The sequence below is a fragment of the Gymnoscopelus braueri genome (assembly GCF_963280865.1).
Source record: "Gymnoscopelus braueri genome assembly, chromosome: 16".
Taxonomy (NCBI): Eukaryota; Metazoa; Chordata; class Actinopteri; order Myctophiformes; family Myctophidae; genus Gymnoscopelus; species Gymnoscopelus braueri.
Window position 1 is genome coordinate 47,195,360 of NC_137616.1, and position 13,334 is coordinate 47,208,693.

Here is a 13,334-nt window from a genome sequence, read left to right on the forward strand (position 1 = left end):
AAAAGAAATGGAGATATTAAGCTTTTAGTCAAGGAGATAACATTGAAAACGCAGACCGGAAGGATTTTTGACATGGAGCCAGATCCAGCTTCTTCTTCTCAGAAACTCCTTGGGTGATGTCAAAGTTTCGTTTTAGCGCCCCACGTGGCCCACATGTATAAAAATAGAATTGGGTCAAAAACGGTCCGGACCGTTTTCGGCACTTCTCGTTTGGACCCTCAAAAACGGTCCGGACCGTTTTTGGCATTCAATGTGTTAACAGTGAAAATAGCAGATGTACAGTACAAGCTCACAAGGCCATGCGATGCACGCCGAGATTGTAGATTTGCTATTGTCACAATTTTATAAAAGTTGAAAATGTATTAAGTACATTATTTAAAAAAAAAATTGAATTTGTCTTTATCTACCCTATTTCGAATGCTTTTTGATATGTTGCTTGATACAATAATATCACTGTGTGTGATGTTGTCACACTGTAGAGGAGGTTTAGTACAGTAATATGACTGTGTGTAATGTGACAAAACACCTCGACTGTTACAGTGATTCATTCATAACTGTATTGTACAGCTTTTTATGATCTCGTAAACTGTGCAGTGGAAGCATTTATTAAAACTTTACCTGACAATATTATTATTATTATTGGGCCGTGTGTAACTAATACAAAATCTGTTGGTAAAAAATAAATCAAAAAACAAACAAAAGAGACAGACAACCTCCTTTTTGAAATCTTAACATTGTTGCTGTTTAATACTTTCAGGCGTAGGCCTACTACTCGACACCGGCAACGTTTTTTTCCCACACCAATGATGTTTTTTTATTCCTATCGTACACTTAAACCACAGCCGTGTGAAAGGTGGTGGTTCTCAAACTTCTTAAGTTCAAGAACCACCATAACTCCTGAGAACGAACAAATGGAACCAAATGGACTTGTAAGGGTTCATTTGATTCCATTGTGTACGTTCTCAGAGTTACATACTTGTAATAGACCCTTATGGGTCCATTTGGTTCCATTTGTACGCTCTCAGAGTTACATATTGTAACGGTCCATTTATAGAACCCTCTCAAAGAACCTTTGAGGGTCCCTGGCTGGACCCCACTTTGAGAACCATTGGTTCAAGGAACTCTTGAGCCTCTCCATTCTGAGGGAGGGGTTTAATAACCCAAGTCAGCCATTGGAAGGTTTGCTCCACTTCAACACAATGGGGCGCATGTTTAGTTAAAACATCAGTTTCACAGATAATATTTTTTTTTTGCAACATTGTTTTCTCTCTCTCTCTCTCTCTCTCTCTCTCTCTCTCTCTCTCTCTCTCTCTCTCTCTCTCTCTCTCTCTCTCTCTCTCTCTCTCTCTCTCTCGTGTGTCACTCACTGGCTTTACGTCGTAGAAAGGTGACGCAGCGAATCAAACCCACGTTAACAGTGCTTAATTTTCTCCTCCGCGTCATCAGCACCCATACCCTAGGTGGGGTTGGCGAAAGGGCCTACTCTGTGTGGAGTTTGCATGTTCTCCCCATGTCTCCTAGGGTAGTTAATACCCTCACAAAAACATGTAGTAATCCTGGTCGCTATACCGCCTCCCCCATGACAGCCGGGGCGCCTGATGGAGGGGAAGGGAACTGGTTGGAATAACGTGTTCCTTCCACGCGCTACGCCCTACCAGGGAAACTCCCCCCTGTCAGGTGACAAGAAGGTCAGTTGGCTCTCATGCATTGAAGGAAGCATGAGCTCGGCCCTGGCCTCCCTAGGCTGTGGGGGACTGGTGTAGCGCTGGTGTAGGGCTGGTGTAGCGCCCAGGATCACTTAGGAAATTGGCACCGGGTGAAAAAAATTGGTTACAAAAATCGTGGGATAAAAATTTTGAAAAAAAAAAGGGCTTAATTTCTGCAAAAAGAAAAAATACCATATTTGGTTGAAATCTAAGGGGATCGTCATATCACGCGACCTGAAAATAAACGATTTCATTCAGAGTCGATTAAACATGACAGTGTTTAATTTGGGTGGTAGTGTTTATTCTTATTCATTGTTGTCCCTCTTATTATAACATGAGACTTGTGAGTATTTTTTAAGGTTGTGTTTTAGAACCATTTTAGATCGGGTTTCTTTCAGACAAAGTTTCTGTTCCATTCTTTTCTCTCTTTCTTTACAGTTGTAGCACATTCCAGTTCATAATAACTTCATTGTCCGAAGAAAAAAAGAAAGATCTTATTATATAAATAAAACCGGATATAGGCCTACCACAAGTTATACTTTTATAGGAGGTCTTTTTTAGGCACTATGCATCAAAATGTTTTTTTGTTGAAGCAATTAAAATGTGTTTTATGTTTACAGGAGTAGTTCACCCAAACAATGACTTATTTTCTATCAAATACACACAAATTATTGGCTCAGGAATGCGACATGAATTCTCCATGAATTCAAGGCAGTCGCAGATGTATAATTTTTGGTTCAGTATACTGTTATATAAACAGTGGCTAATACTGACTATAGTACTATAGTCATTTAAGTGCAGGTGTGTGTGTGACGTGTAATGAATTAATTCGTTTAAAGGTCATCCTTATGCTGATCTAAGCCATCCTAATGGCAGGGGAGCGAATAATGGAGGGGATTGAGATGAGATCCAACTGGCTGTACGTTAAACACACTCGTGCTAATAGCGGGACCTGTTTTTAGAGGTTTGGGCCAGGGTCTGTCCTCCATCAAGAAGACCCTCCAAAACAGTGTTTGTAAAAGAGCAAGAGGAGAGGTGAAAGGATGGGAGGACAGTAGCCTATACAGGATAGAGGCTTCAGCGATAGCAACTAGATAATGGCTGCATAAAACCAGTGGTGGGAAAAGTACTCAAATGTTTTACTTTAAGTAAAAATATCAATACTGCAATGTAGAAGTAGCCTCCTCTGTTACAAGTAAAAGTCAGAAAAAAAAAACTTGAGTAAAATTACAAAAGTATTGGTATCAGAATGTACTTAAAGTACCAAAAGTAAATTACTAAAATGTTTGAAAATAGCAGATTTACAAGCTTGTAGATCGGCTATTTTCAAATAGCCTAGGTATAAAATAGGGCTAAAAGTGGATAATGTAGGCCTATGTTTTATAATATAATAATGTATATCTGCAAAGTAACAAGTAACTAAAGTTTTCAAATAATTGTAGTGGAGTAAAAGTACAATATTTGCCTCTGAGATGTAGTGGAGTAGAACTAAGTAAAAGTACTGAACTTTGGAATTACCTCAAAATTGTACTTAAGTACTTTTACTTTTAAGTTTATTGTATTTCTTTTTTTTCTTCTTTTTTTCCCCCCCAAAAAAAATATAAAATGAATAAATAAAATAGGTAATTGAAAAACCTCAGCCCCTCACACATTAGAAGGCCAACATCAGTCACCAGAACCAAGGACGGGTGTTTTCAATGAATCTAACATGGTTAAAATGGAGTTTGAAGTTGGGCAGGGGCGTGTCTGATCAAATGGATATCAAATATCTAAATACTGAATCAAGGAACAAAAAAAACAAAAACTTAAACTAAAAAATAAATAAAAATAATATAAAATAAAATAATAATACCGACAGCAACTGAAGTCCTTGTCATGTCTGTCTGTCTGTCTGTCTGTCTGTCTGTCTGTCTGTCTGTCTGTCTGTCTGTCTGTCTGTCTGTCTGTCTGTCTGTCTGTCTGTCTGTCTGTCTGTCTGTCTGTCTGTCTGTCTGTCTGTCTGACCGACCACTTTCTTAACATGCTGAGGAAGGCTTGACGCCGAAACGAAAATTATACTACATGCTGATCTTCCATATAATGACCACATGAGGGGGCCATTGTAACTTGAAACTGGACAATACGTTCACTCATGTAACTGTTCCCCACTCTGGCTTAGTTGTAGCCCTGAAACATGACTGTCATATCATGACTGTCATACCATGACAAATACAAAGTGCTTACCCCTTGGCCTAAGATGTTACAATTCATTTCGGGTCTGTATAAGTACCCGTATATCTTCCGTATTGTTCAATAAAATGCATTTTAATCCGATTGGTGGCCATTTTCTCATAGAGTTATAATGTATCAGCGTGCAATACACCTCCTAACCGATAGGTTCGCGTAGTTGAACGCATGAGAAAATGCGAAGAAAATGGCCACCAATCCGCTTAAAATACTTTTTATTGAACAATACGGAAAATACGGGTACTTCTGAGGGCCCGTATTGAATATTAACAATTGTGGCCATGAAGTAATTACTTTATATTTGAAATATTAACGTTTATGTAGATGAACGGACTAAAATGGAAGAAAGTGCAAAACAAAAAACAAGTAGAAGTTCAGCCATGACGGTCGTGATGGACGAGCGTCATGTAATCCATGGCTAGCTTAGTTGAAGAAGGACTTCTTTGGGATACACAACAACAACACATTATTATAATTGTGTTATTTGTAATAAATTCGATGATACATATAGTGTATTTGTAATCAATTGGATGATACATATAGTCTATATGTAATACATTGGATGATACATAGTGTATTTGTAATAAATTAGATGATACATAGTGTATTTGTAATAAATTCGATGATACATATAGTGTATTTGTAATAAATTTGATGATATATATAGTGTATTTGTAATAAATTCGATGATACCTATAGTGTATTTGTAATAAATTAGATGATATATAGTGTATTTGTAATAAATTAGATGATACATAGCAGCAACAAAAAATAACACACTCTGAAAACCTTTTGCTGCTGCCGTCCATTAAGTTATTTTATTCTATTTTTTTTTATGTGTAAGTTTTCTTTTTACTTGGTTTATTGTGAATCAAACCAGTGTGATCCGGTCTACAGCCCGCCTACGGTATCCGGTCATTTACACGCACACATACATCCAAGAAACGTTTCCGTATCCGCTCTAGACGCAGACCGGATCAGCAACGGTCTGTCGGTAACGATGCAGAAACCCGGAGCCGCCACCAGGGCAGTGGTGGAAAAAGTACTCAAATGTTTTACTTAAGTAAAAGTATCAATACCACAATGTAGAAGTACTCCGTTACAAGTAAAAGTCCAGAATTCAAAATTTACTTGAGTAAAAGTACGAAAGTATTGGTATCAAAATGTACTCAAGGCACCAAAAGTAAAAGTACTAAAATGTTTGAAAATAGCAGATCTACAAGCTCACAACGCGCCGCATCGCGACGCGTTGTGAGCTTGTAGATCGGCTATTTTCAAATAACCTATGTATAAAATAGGGTTAAAGTGGTTAATGTATGTTTTATAATATCATCATTTATAATTGCAAAGTAACTAGTAACTTAAGTTTTCAAATAATTGTAGTGGAGTAAAAGTATAATATTTGCCTCTGAGATGTAGTGGAGTAGAAGTAAGAGTATTGGAAATTGGAAATACTCAAGTAAAGTACAAATATCTCAAAATTGTACTTAAGTACAGTACTTAAGTAAATATACTTAGTTACTTTACACCACTGGGGGGCGCTGTGAGGACTTCAGCTTCTGCTCCCAGTGGCACCGGAACAAGTATATATAACCCGGAAGTGTTCACGGTGATCTGGAAAAAAAACAAAAACAACAGCGACAACATGGAGGCGTTTGTTTGTGTTCCGTTTATCAAGTCGTTAAAGTCGAAAGCCGTTACTTTATCATCTGACGCTACAGTGTGTGAGCTGCTGCACACTGTGACCGAGACACATGTAAGAATATTTACTTTAATACAACTTATGCTAACAACACACAGTTTACACTAATACAACTTATCATGCTGTTAGCAGCGAGCTATTGGCTAAACATGCTAACAACGTAGCCTCGGGTCGAGACTCTCGTAGATGTCAGCACCAGTAAAGCCTGTATTTCTCCAAACGTGTACAAACGCAACATTTAAGGCACTCATCCGCTTGCCCCAAATGTTAACTAGCGGTCCGGCGTATTTGTTTAATGTAGTAGTCCATATTGTTCAATAAATAAGTGTTTTAATCCCGTCTGTGGCCGATTCAGTAGGAAGTTCCAAATGTAGCGGTAGTGACGGGGCGCATCTGGTGAAAGACGGAATTACACCCAATGTAAACAGGAAGTAAACGAGGAGGGGGGAAATGGCGTTCGGCCACAGACGGGATTAAAACACTTCTTTATTGAAAAATATGGACTAATACATTACACAAATACTCCAGACGCCTAGTTAACATTTGGGGCAAGCGGGTAAGCACCTTATATTTAATATTTGTACATGTTTGGAGAAATACAGGCTTTACTGGTGACATTCCAGGGCAAACTGGGGGGGGGGTCGCTAAGACTCTCGCAGAGATACAAATAATTAAATGTCAAAATTGATCCAATACATCTATGATAGTCTTGATCTAAGGCTATTAACAACACATGGTTTACATTAATACACCGTATCATGCTGTTAGCAGTGAGCTAGCAGCTAAACATGCTAACAACACATAGTTAACATTAATACACAGTATCATGCTGTTAGCAGCGAGCTAGCAGCTAAACATGCTAACAACATAGGCCCGTTTGTAACCTCTGCTCATAGATGAGGTTCCACGACGTAGGCAGTGGTGGAAAGTAACTAAGTACATTTACTCAAGTACTGTACTTAAGTACAATTTTTAGTTTTTTTTTTACTTTACTGGAGTATTTCCAATTTTCAGTATTTACTCCACTACATCTCAGAGGCAAATATTGTACTTTTACTCCACTACAATTCTATGAAAACTTAGTTACTAGTTACTTTGTAGATTTAGATTTTTTGTAAACATAAATTAAACATGCACTATACATACTATTTATATTTTGGCTATTTGAAAATAGCAGATCTACAAGCTCAAAACGTGTCGGAGGTGACTTCCTGTTCCTCTGATCATAGGTCATGGATCTGTTATTTTTGAAAAATCAAATCTTTGCTTCTGGGGGTCCCTGGAACAAAATATTATTAGACGGGGGTCCGCGGCCAAATGCATATCGATTTGGGGGTCCTTGACATGAAAAGGTTAGAGAACCACTGATCGATGGAAATAGTTAGATCCTCCGTGGGGCAGGACTTAACCTGGCATGATTATGTCATCATGGTTGTATTGATGATGTCATGGCTGTATATATGATGTCATGGTTGTATTGATGATGATGTCATAATTGTGTTTCAGGGACTTCCTCATCTCGACTTCTACGTGAAGAACAACGGCCGTCTGTCCAGCCTAGATGACATCGTCCAACATGGAGGCGTTTATCACCTGGAGCCCCGCCTATCTGGAGGGAAAGGAGGTGACTTCCTGTTCCTCTGATCATGCTGTATATTATTAGGGTTATGTTGTAGTATTATATGGTATATTATTAATGCTATATTAACTCTTTAGGGTTAGCTTATAATATTATATGGTATATTAATGGTATATTAACTCTATAATAATATATGAACTCTTAAGGTTTTGCTCCATGCTCAGAGCTCTGGGGTTATGTTATAGTATTATATGGTATATTAATAATATATTAACCCCTTAGGGTTCGGCTCCATGCTCAGAGCTCTGGGGTTATGTTATAGTATTATATGGTATATTAATAATATATTAACTCTTAAGGGTTTTGCTCCATGCTCAGAGCTCTGGGGTTATGTTATAGTATTATATGGTATATTAATAATATATTAACCCCTTAGGTTTCGGCTCCATGCTCAGAGCTCTGGGGGCTCAGATTGAGAAGACCACCAACAGGGAGGCGTGTCGAGACCTGAGTGGGCGTCGCCTGAGAGACGTCAATCATGAGAAAGAGTAAGACACGGCCACACATGAAGACACGCCCACACTAGTTCAGAACAGTGGGTTGCGCACATCATCCAGTTTGTTGCTGGTGCTGGATACAGTGTAACAGTTCAAAAGAAGTGTATAGTTTACTTTGAAACACAGAAAATATCACATGGTACAACGTTTGGGCCACAGTTGTTCTTCATCAGGTGACCCACCTCCCTTATATAGTAGTGGGTCACAACACGTGACCACGGAGCTTATAGGGCAGAAGTAGGTTATGTTGAACACCGATCTGTGAATATTTACTATTGTGGGTGTCCAACCACATGACATGCAAGTATAAAGACAATGTTTAGAATTTTCTTTTGCATTTTTTTTTCGTTTTTGTACTACATTGCTTGAAGCTTAGCAATCTGCTCGAGGAGCACAAAGAGTACATTTTACAATGATAAAGGTGATGAAGACATTAGACATTTAGGGGTTAGGTTTAGGGGTTGGAATTAGAGTTAAACATGTGATGTATACTTAGTTGCGTGCGTCACGCACCGACCAATAGCCGATCCTTAAGCTTGTAGATCTGCTATTTTTCAGCTTTAAGGTTAAAGATGGCAAAATGTATGAAACAACATTCTTAAAATCGCTGTGTGTGTGTGTGTGTGTGCGTCAGGATGGCAGAGTGGTTGCAGAAACAGGGCGAACGTGAAGCAGAGAAAGAACAACGTCGACTGGACAGAATCCAGAGGAAACTGTCTGAACCCAAACACCACTTCACTGACCCCCAGTTCCACCAGCAATGTCACCACCTTTCTGAGAGACTGGACGACTCTGTTCTGAAAGGTACTGTAGCACCTTTCTGTTCTCAAAGGTACAGAAGCAGTAATGTAAGGGAGAAGAGTCTACTAGGACGTGTGGAGCGTTGTCCGGGGTGTTTTAGAGAAGGGAGAAGAGTCTGGGACGTGTGGAGCAATGTCCAGGGTGTTTTAGAGAAGGTTCTTACGGCTTGCCTGTGTTAGCTGATCTAAGTGAGTGGGAGGGGTTGTAGGATTGGAGCGCACACACACACACACACACACATTTCTTTGAGGCACTACGTTGTTCTCTCTGCATTCTATTTATTTGACTGTTTACCATGTTTCTTATTGACTAGAGTTGATGTTTACTCTGCTTATTGTGATCTCACACTACTAAGTCTCCCTGGATAAGAGGTGTGCTGAATGTCTATTATAAATAGTAATTGTCCTTGTTTCAGGGATGCAGACATATATATCATATTATGTATTTTTATTAGGGCTGGTACTTTAACTGATTAATTTAATTTACTTAATTACGGAAAATTAACGTGATTAAAACATTAACGCATTTTAATCGCGCTTAGTTTTTGCACCACAGAACCCTTCTCACTGGATGAGTTTCAGACGTTCCGATCATGCCGGTGCACCAAGACCGGTGGTCTGTTTATTATTTTGGCCAAGGATATTGAGGGAGAGTTGGACTGAAGGGGTCTATTTTATTTTTAAATCAATATGGACTAACTAAATTGTTGGTAGTGTTATGGCCTTTGAAGCAACAGAGTTTTGTTTTTGTTAGTCTGGTTTGTTCATACAGGATATTGGACAATAAGGTCAATCAAGACATCTTTATTTTTATTTCTCCTAATGGTCAGGGTTTCCACTGTTCTGGAATGTACTTGAAAGTGTTTTACTTGTGCTTGAGTTTACAGAATGTCCTTGAATTTATATATATATATATATATATATTTTGATTAATTAATTACAAAGCCTCTAGTTAATTAGATACATTTTTTAATCGAGTCACAGCCCTAATTTTTATATATATATATCTAACAGGGATGCAGGCATATATATATTTAATATTATTCATTATATGATATATATCTAACAGGGATGCAGGCATCGTCCAGTGCTCTGGTGTCAGTGGAGGAGGGGCAGGAAGGACGCAGAGGAAAGAGAATCAACCAATCACGTCAAGAGGACCAGCAGCACATCAAGAAGACACGCATGTGGTCAGTCACACTGATACTGGCTTCTGATTGGTCACCTCAATACACCTGTTTTCACATCCGTGTTAAAGTTTTAGTTACGTTTTGCACCCTGTCCGTCCGGCCGGCTGTAAACAGCTAATCTCCGGCCGGCTGTAAACAGCTAATCTCCGTCACGGTGAACCTCTGGCCCAAATGTTTGTTATAGCGCCACCAGTAGGCCGATTTTTGCAAAACAATTTTTTTGACAGTACTCCTACAGATTTTATCCATGTTACACACATAATGCGAACCCTGGTTACATGTGGTTCAGGCTGTTACACACACAGCGCGAACCCTGGTTAAATGCGTTTCGGCTGTTACACACACACACACACACAATGTGAACCCTGGTTAAATGTGTTTCAGGACGGGGGTTGATGACCTGGACAGCTCTGAGGATGAGGAGGAGGATGATGATGATGATGAAGGCTTGCCCTCCATCGGTCCTGTGAGCGTTGAACCCCAGCTGTCTAACAGGTAATGGATCCTCTATGTCTCCTCCCCCAAGGACCACTCCCACTATTTATTCAATATCCTCATCTATTAACTATGTATTCAATATCTTCATCTATTAACTATGTATTCAATATCTTCATCTATTAACTATGTATTCACCATCTTCATCTATTAACTCTTTATTCATTATCTTCATTGGGGGCTCAGGTAACTGAAAAGGTCTTTAGATGTATTACTGGTGAAACTAGGGCTCCTCATCATATCCTTTATGACAACGTACGGTGGTCTTCCCTCTTTATTTTTAGGACCACCATACACATTCCATGTTGCATTGGAGCATTAGCACTTACCCTTAGGGGCTAATGTCTCTAACAGTGTAAATGTTTAAGTAGTGATGTGTTTATGTCAGCACCGTGTCTGGGAGGTTTGACATGTTCAGTTGAAACATTATGAGCTGCTGTTGTGAAGCGATTATGTTTGTTGGATCTGTGTTCAGTAATACTAGTTTGAAGGGGTCTTATGTTCCAGTGTGTTGACTTCTTCTGTGTTTATTATATATGATCCAGTGTGTTGCTTTCTTCTTTGTTTATTATATATGATCCAGTGTGTTGACTTATTTGTTTATTATATATGATCCAGTGTGTTGACTTCTTTGTTTATTATATATGATCCAGTGTGTTGACTTCTTCTTTGTTTATTATATATGATCCAGTGTGTTGCTTTCTTCTTTGTTTATTATATATGATCCAGTGTGTTGACTTCTTCTTTGCTTATGGGCTGCCTTAGGGCCGGTATAACTTGTGTTATCATTGATGTGTTTCAGAGAACAAAGCAGCTCCACTGGTTCCACTGCCATGGAGACAGAACCACAGTCCAGTGCAGAGAGCAGCTCCAGTGGTCCACTGTCCAGTCCAGCAGAACCTCAGCCTGGGCCCAGTGGATCCCAGTGTGATCCCAGTGGATCCCAGTGTGAACCCAGTGCTCCAGAAGCCAACTCACCACAGCACAGCGAGCAGAAGGTACATTAAGACCTGTTTGGAGACGTTTTTGCGTCAGTTAGTGGTGCTGGATAGAGAGTAACAGTTCAGAATCGTACAAATCTGCACAACAGCAGTGCATTAAAACGTCTTTACAGATGTTTTGTAAAGTACAAAAGGAAGTTTGACGGATGTGTTGAAAACTGTAAGAACGTTATCGCTTGTTCTTTTTCATTTCAATTCAATATAATGAATAGGAAACAATGTAATCTTAAGGAGAATCAAACATGTCCTGATGTTTTTATGAAGTCTGTCACAGTGCAGAGGACTGACTAGACCTGCTCTTAAATCCTGGAGGTTTACATTCTGCTTTTGTGAAACGAACATGAGGTTAGACATAAGATATATAAGACGAGATCTATCTATATATCTATCTCTCCTCAAAAAGCATCCTAAATATGTCTATGGAGACCAATCAATCCAACCAGTTACAGAGAGTCCTGAAGTTTGTCCCATTTGTGTGGAGCATAATAAATGTTCACTGTTCATACTGTACGTGGACTGATGTATCGTAACATAAGGTGTTGATGTGCCTCTGTGTTTGTTTGTTCTCAACAGCAGACGGAGGCTCCAGTTGACCCGGAGGTCACAACTTCAGGTCCAGTTGACCCGGAGGTCGTGACCTCAGGTCCAGTTGTCCCGGAGGTCGCAACCTCAGGTCCAGTTGACCCGGAGGTCGTGACCTCAGGTCCAGTTGACCCGGAGGTCGTGACCTCAGGTCCAGTTGTCCCGGAGGTCGCAACCTTGGCTCCAGTTGACCCGGAGGTTGCGACCTTAGGTCCAGTTGACCTGGAGGTCGCGACCTCCGCTCAGGAGCTGGAGGTGTTTGGTCTGGAGCTGCTGAAGGCGGAACTAATGAGCAGAGGTTTGAAATGTGGGGGAACGCTTAGCGACCGCGCCGCTCGTCTCTTCTCCGTCAAGGGACTGAAAGCAGACCAGATCAATCCGCTTCTGATGGCCAAAGCCGCCAAAGGCAAGAAGAAATGAGCTCCAATCACTGGCCAGCACGCTTCTGATTGGTTAATGCTATTGGTTCTCCAGGGACCATAATGGACCCTTACAGATCTATAACTCTCAGAGTGTACAAATGGTTCCATTTGTACACTCTCAGAGTTACAGACCCATAAGGGGTCCATTATGGTTCCATTTGTACACTCTCCGAGTTAAAGGGGTCCTTTTATTACAAAGTGGGTTAAAGTACTCTGAACAGTCATGTTTCAGTTATTATTGGTTCATGTTCTTATGGTATTTGTTGTTTTTTCATATTTCGATATATCGTTATATGTCTGTTTTTAAACTTTTTTTTAATTTCTTTAATAAAGCAGTGCTATTGAACACCCTTTATGTCTTTGTGTGGATTTGACGAATATTGAACCAATGAATAGTATTAAAAAGCACTTCTGACTAAACCTCCTAACTCCATTGGATCCTCAAACTGTCAGTCAAACCTCCTAACTCCAACTTCTCATTCTAAACAATGATGACAAAACAACTATCTCCACATTAATGGTGAAAAACCTAACTCCACTTGAGCTGTATTTGGTATAGTGATGATTATATAAGGACACATTCAAGTAACTGACAATGTATTAAGTCACCGTACCAACTTTAAGGCAGTGTTGTGCTTTAAAAACATCTTAAAATGTTCTTTCATTTACTGAAGAGTAAATATTTTATACATGGAAATGATTACTATCACAATATAGAGCTATTTAACACTGTTACTGAACAAACACTATAGCAATGATTATCACAATATAGAGATATTTAACACTTATTGTAACCAGAGAAGATCACTAACCCTACCTTTAATTCATGATGTATTTTTTTAAGTTTGGATCTAGGGGAGATGCCAGGTTTGATAAGCCCTGATTTACTGTATATAATATACAGACATGCAAAAGTGTCACTTTTCAGCTACAGTCACCTTTTGGAACCCAAATAGGGCAATTGTGTGACACCTGACCTGAAAGAAAACAACATGTTGTCACCTTTTTCACCTCAGGGCTGTTTGCATGCCTGAATATAATACTGTATATGATAAACATATATCAGCACTGATT

General features: G+C 39.4%; 1 protein-coding gene across 2 annotated transcripts; it reads left to right on the top strand.

Moving 5' to 3' along the window:
* Positions 1-5,558: 5,558 nt before the first annotated feature.
* On the top strand, positions 5,559-12,611 carry sde2 (SDE2 telomere maintenance homolog (S. pombe)). Of its 2 annotated transcripts, none has more exons than XM_080453441.1 (8): positions 5,559-5,688; positions 7,141-7,258; positions 7,650-7,761; positions 8,405-8,574; positions 9,640-9,760; positions 10,145-10,255; positions 11,058-11,253; positions 11,830-12,611. In XM_080453441.1, exons 1-8 carry the CDS (start codon positions 5,578-5,580, stop codon positions 12,256-12,258), a joined length of 1,368 nt encoding a protein of 455 aa, XP_080309567.1. In that variant the 5' UTR covers positions 5,559-5,577; the 3' UTR covers positions 12,259-12,611. The 2 variants fall into 2 exon arrangements, with proteins under 2 accessions (XP_080309567.1, XP_080309568.1); XM_080453442.1 differs by having other exon boundaries at positions 11,067-11,253.
* The last annotated feature ends 723 nt before the right edge of the window (positions 12,612-13,334 follow it).

What these genes read in the sequence shown, in the direction of transcription:
- sde2 (XM_080453441.1), top strand. Translation starts at nt 5,578, where the DNA reads ATGGAGGCGTTTGTTTGTGTTCCGTTTATCAAGTCGTTAAAGTCGAAA. An exon ending in CCTATCTGGAGGGAAAGGAG is followed by an intron (nt 7,259 to 7,649) that starts GTGACTTCCTGT and finishes TTAACCCCTTAG; the next exon opens with GTTTCGGCTCCATGCTCAGA. An exon ending in GACGTCAATCATGAGAAAGA is followed by an intron (nt 7,762 to 8,404) that starts GTAAGACACGGC and finishes TGTGTGCGTCAG; the next exon opens with GATGGCAGAGTGGTTGCAGA.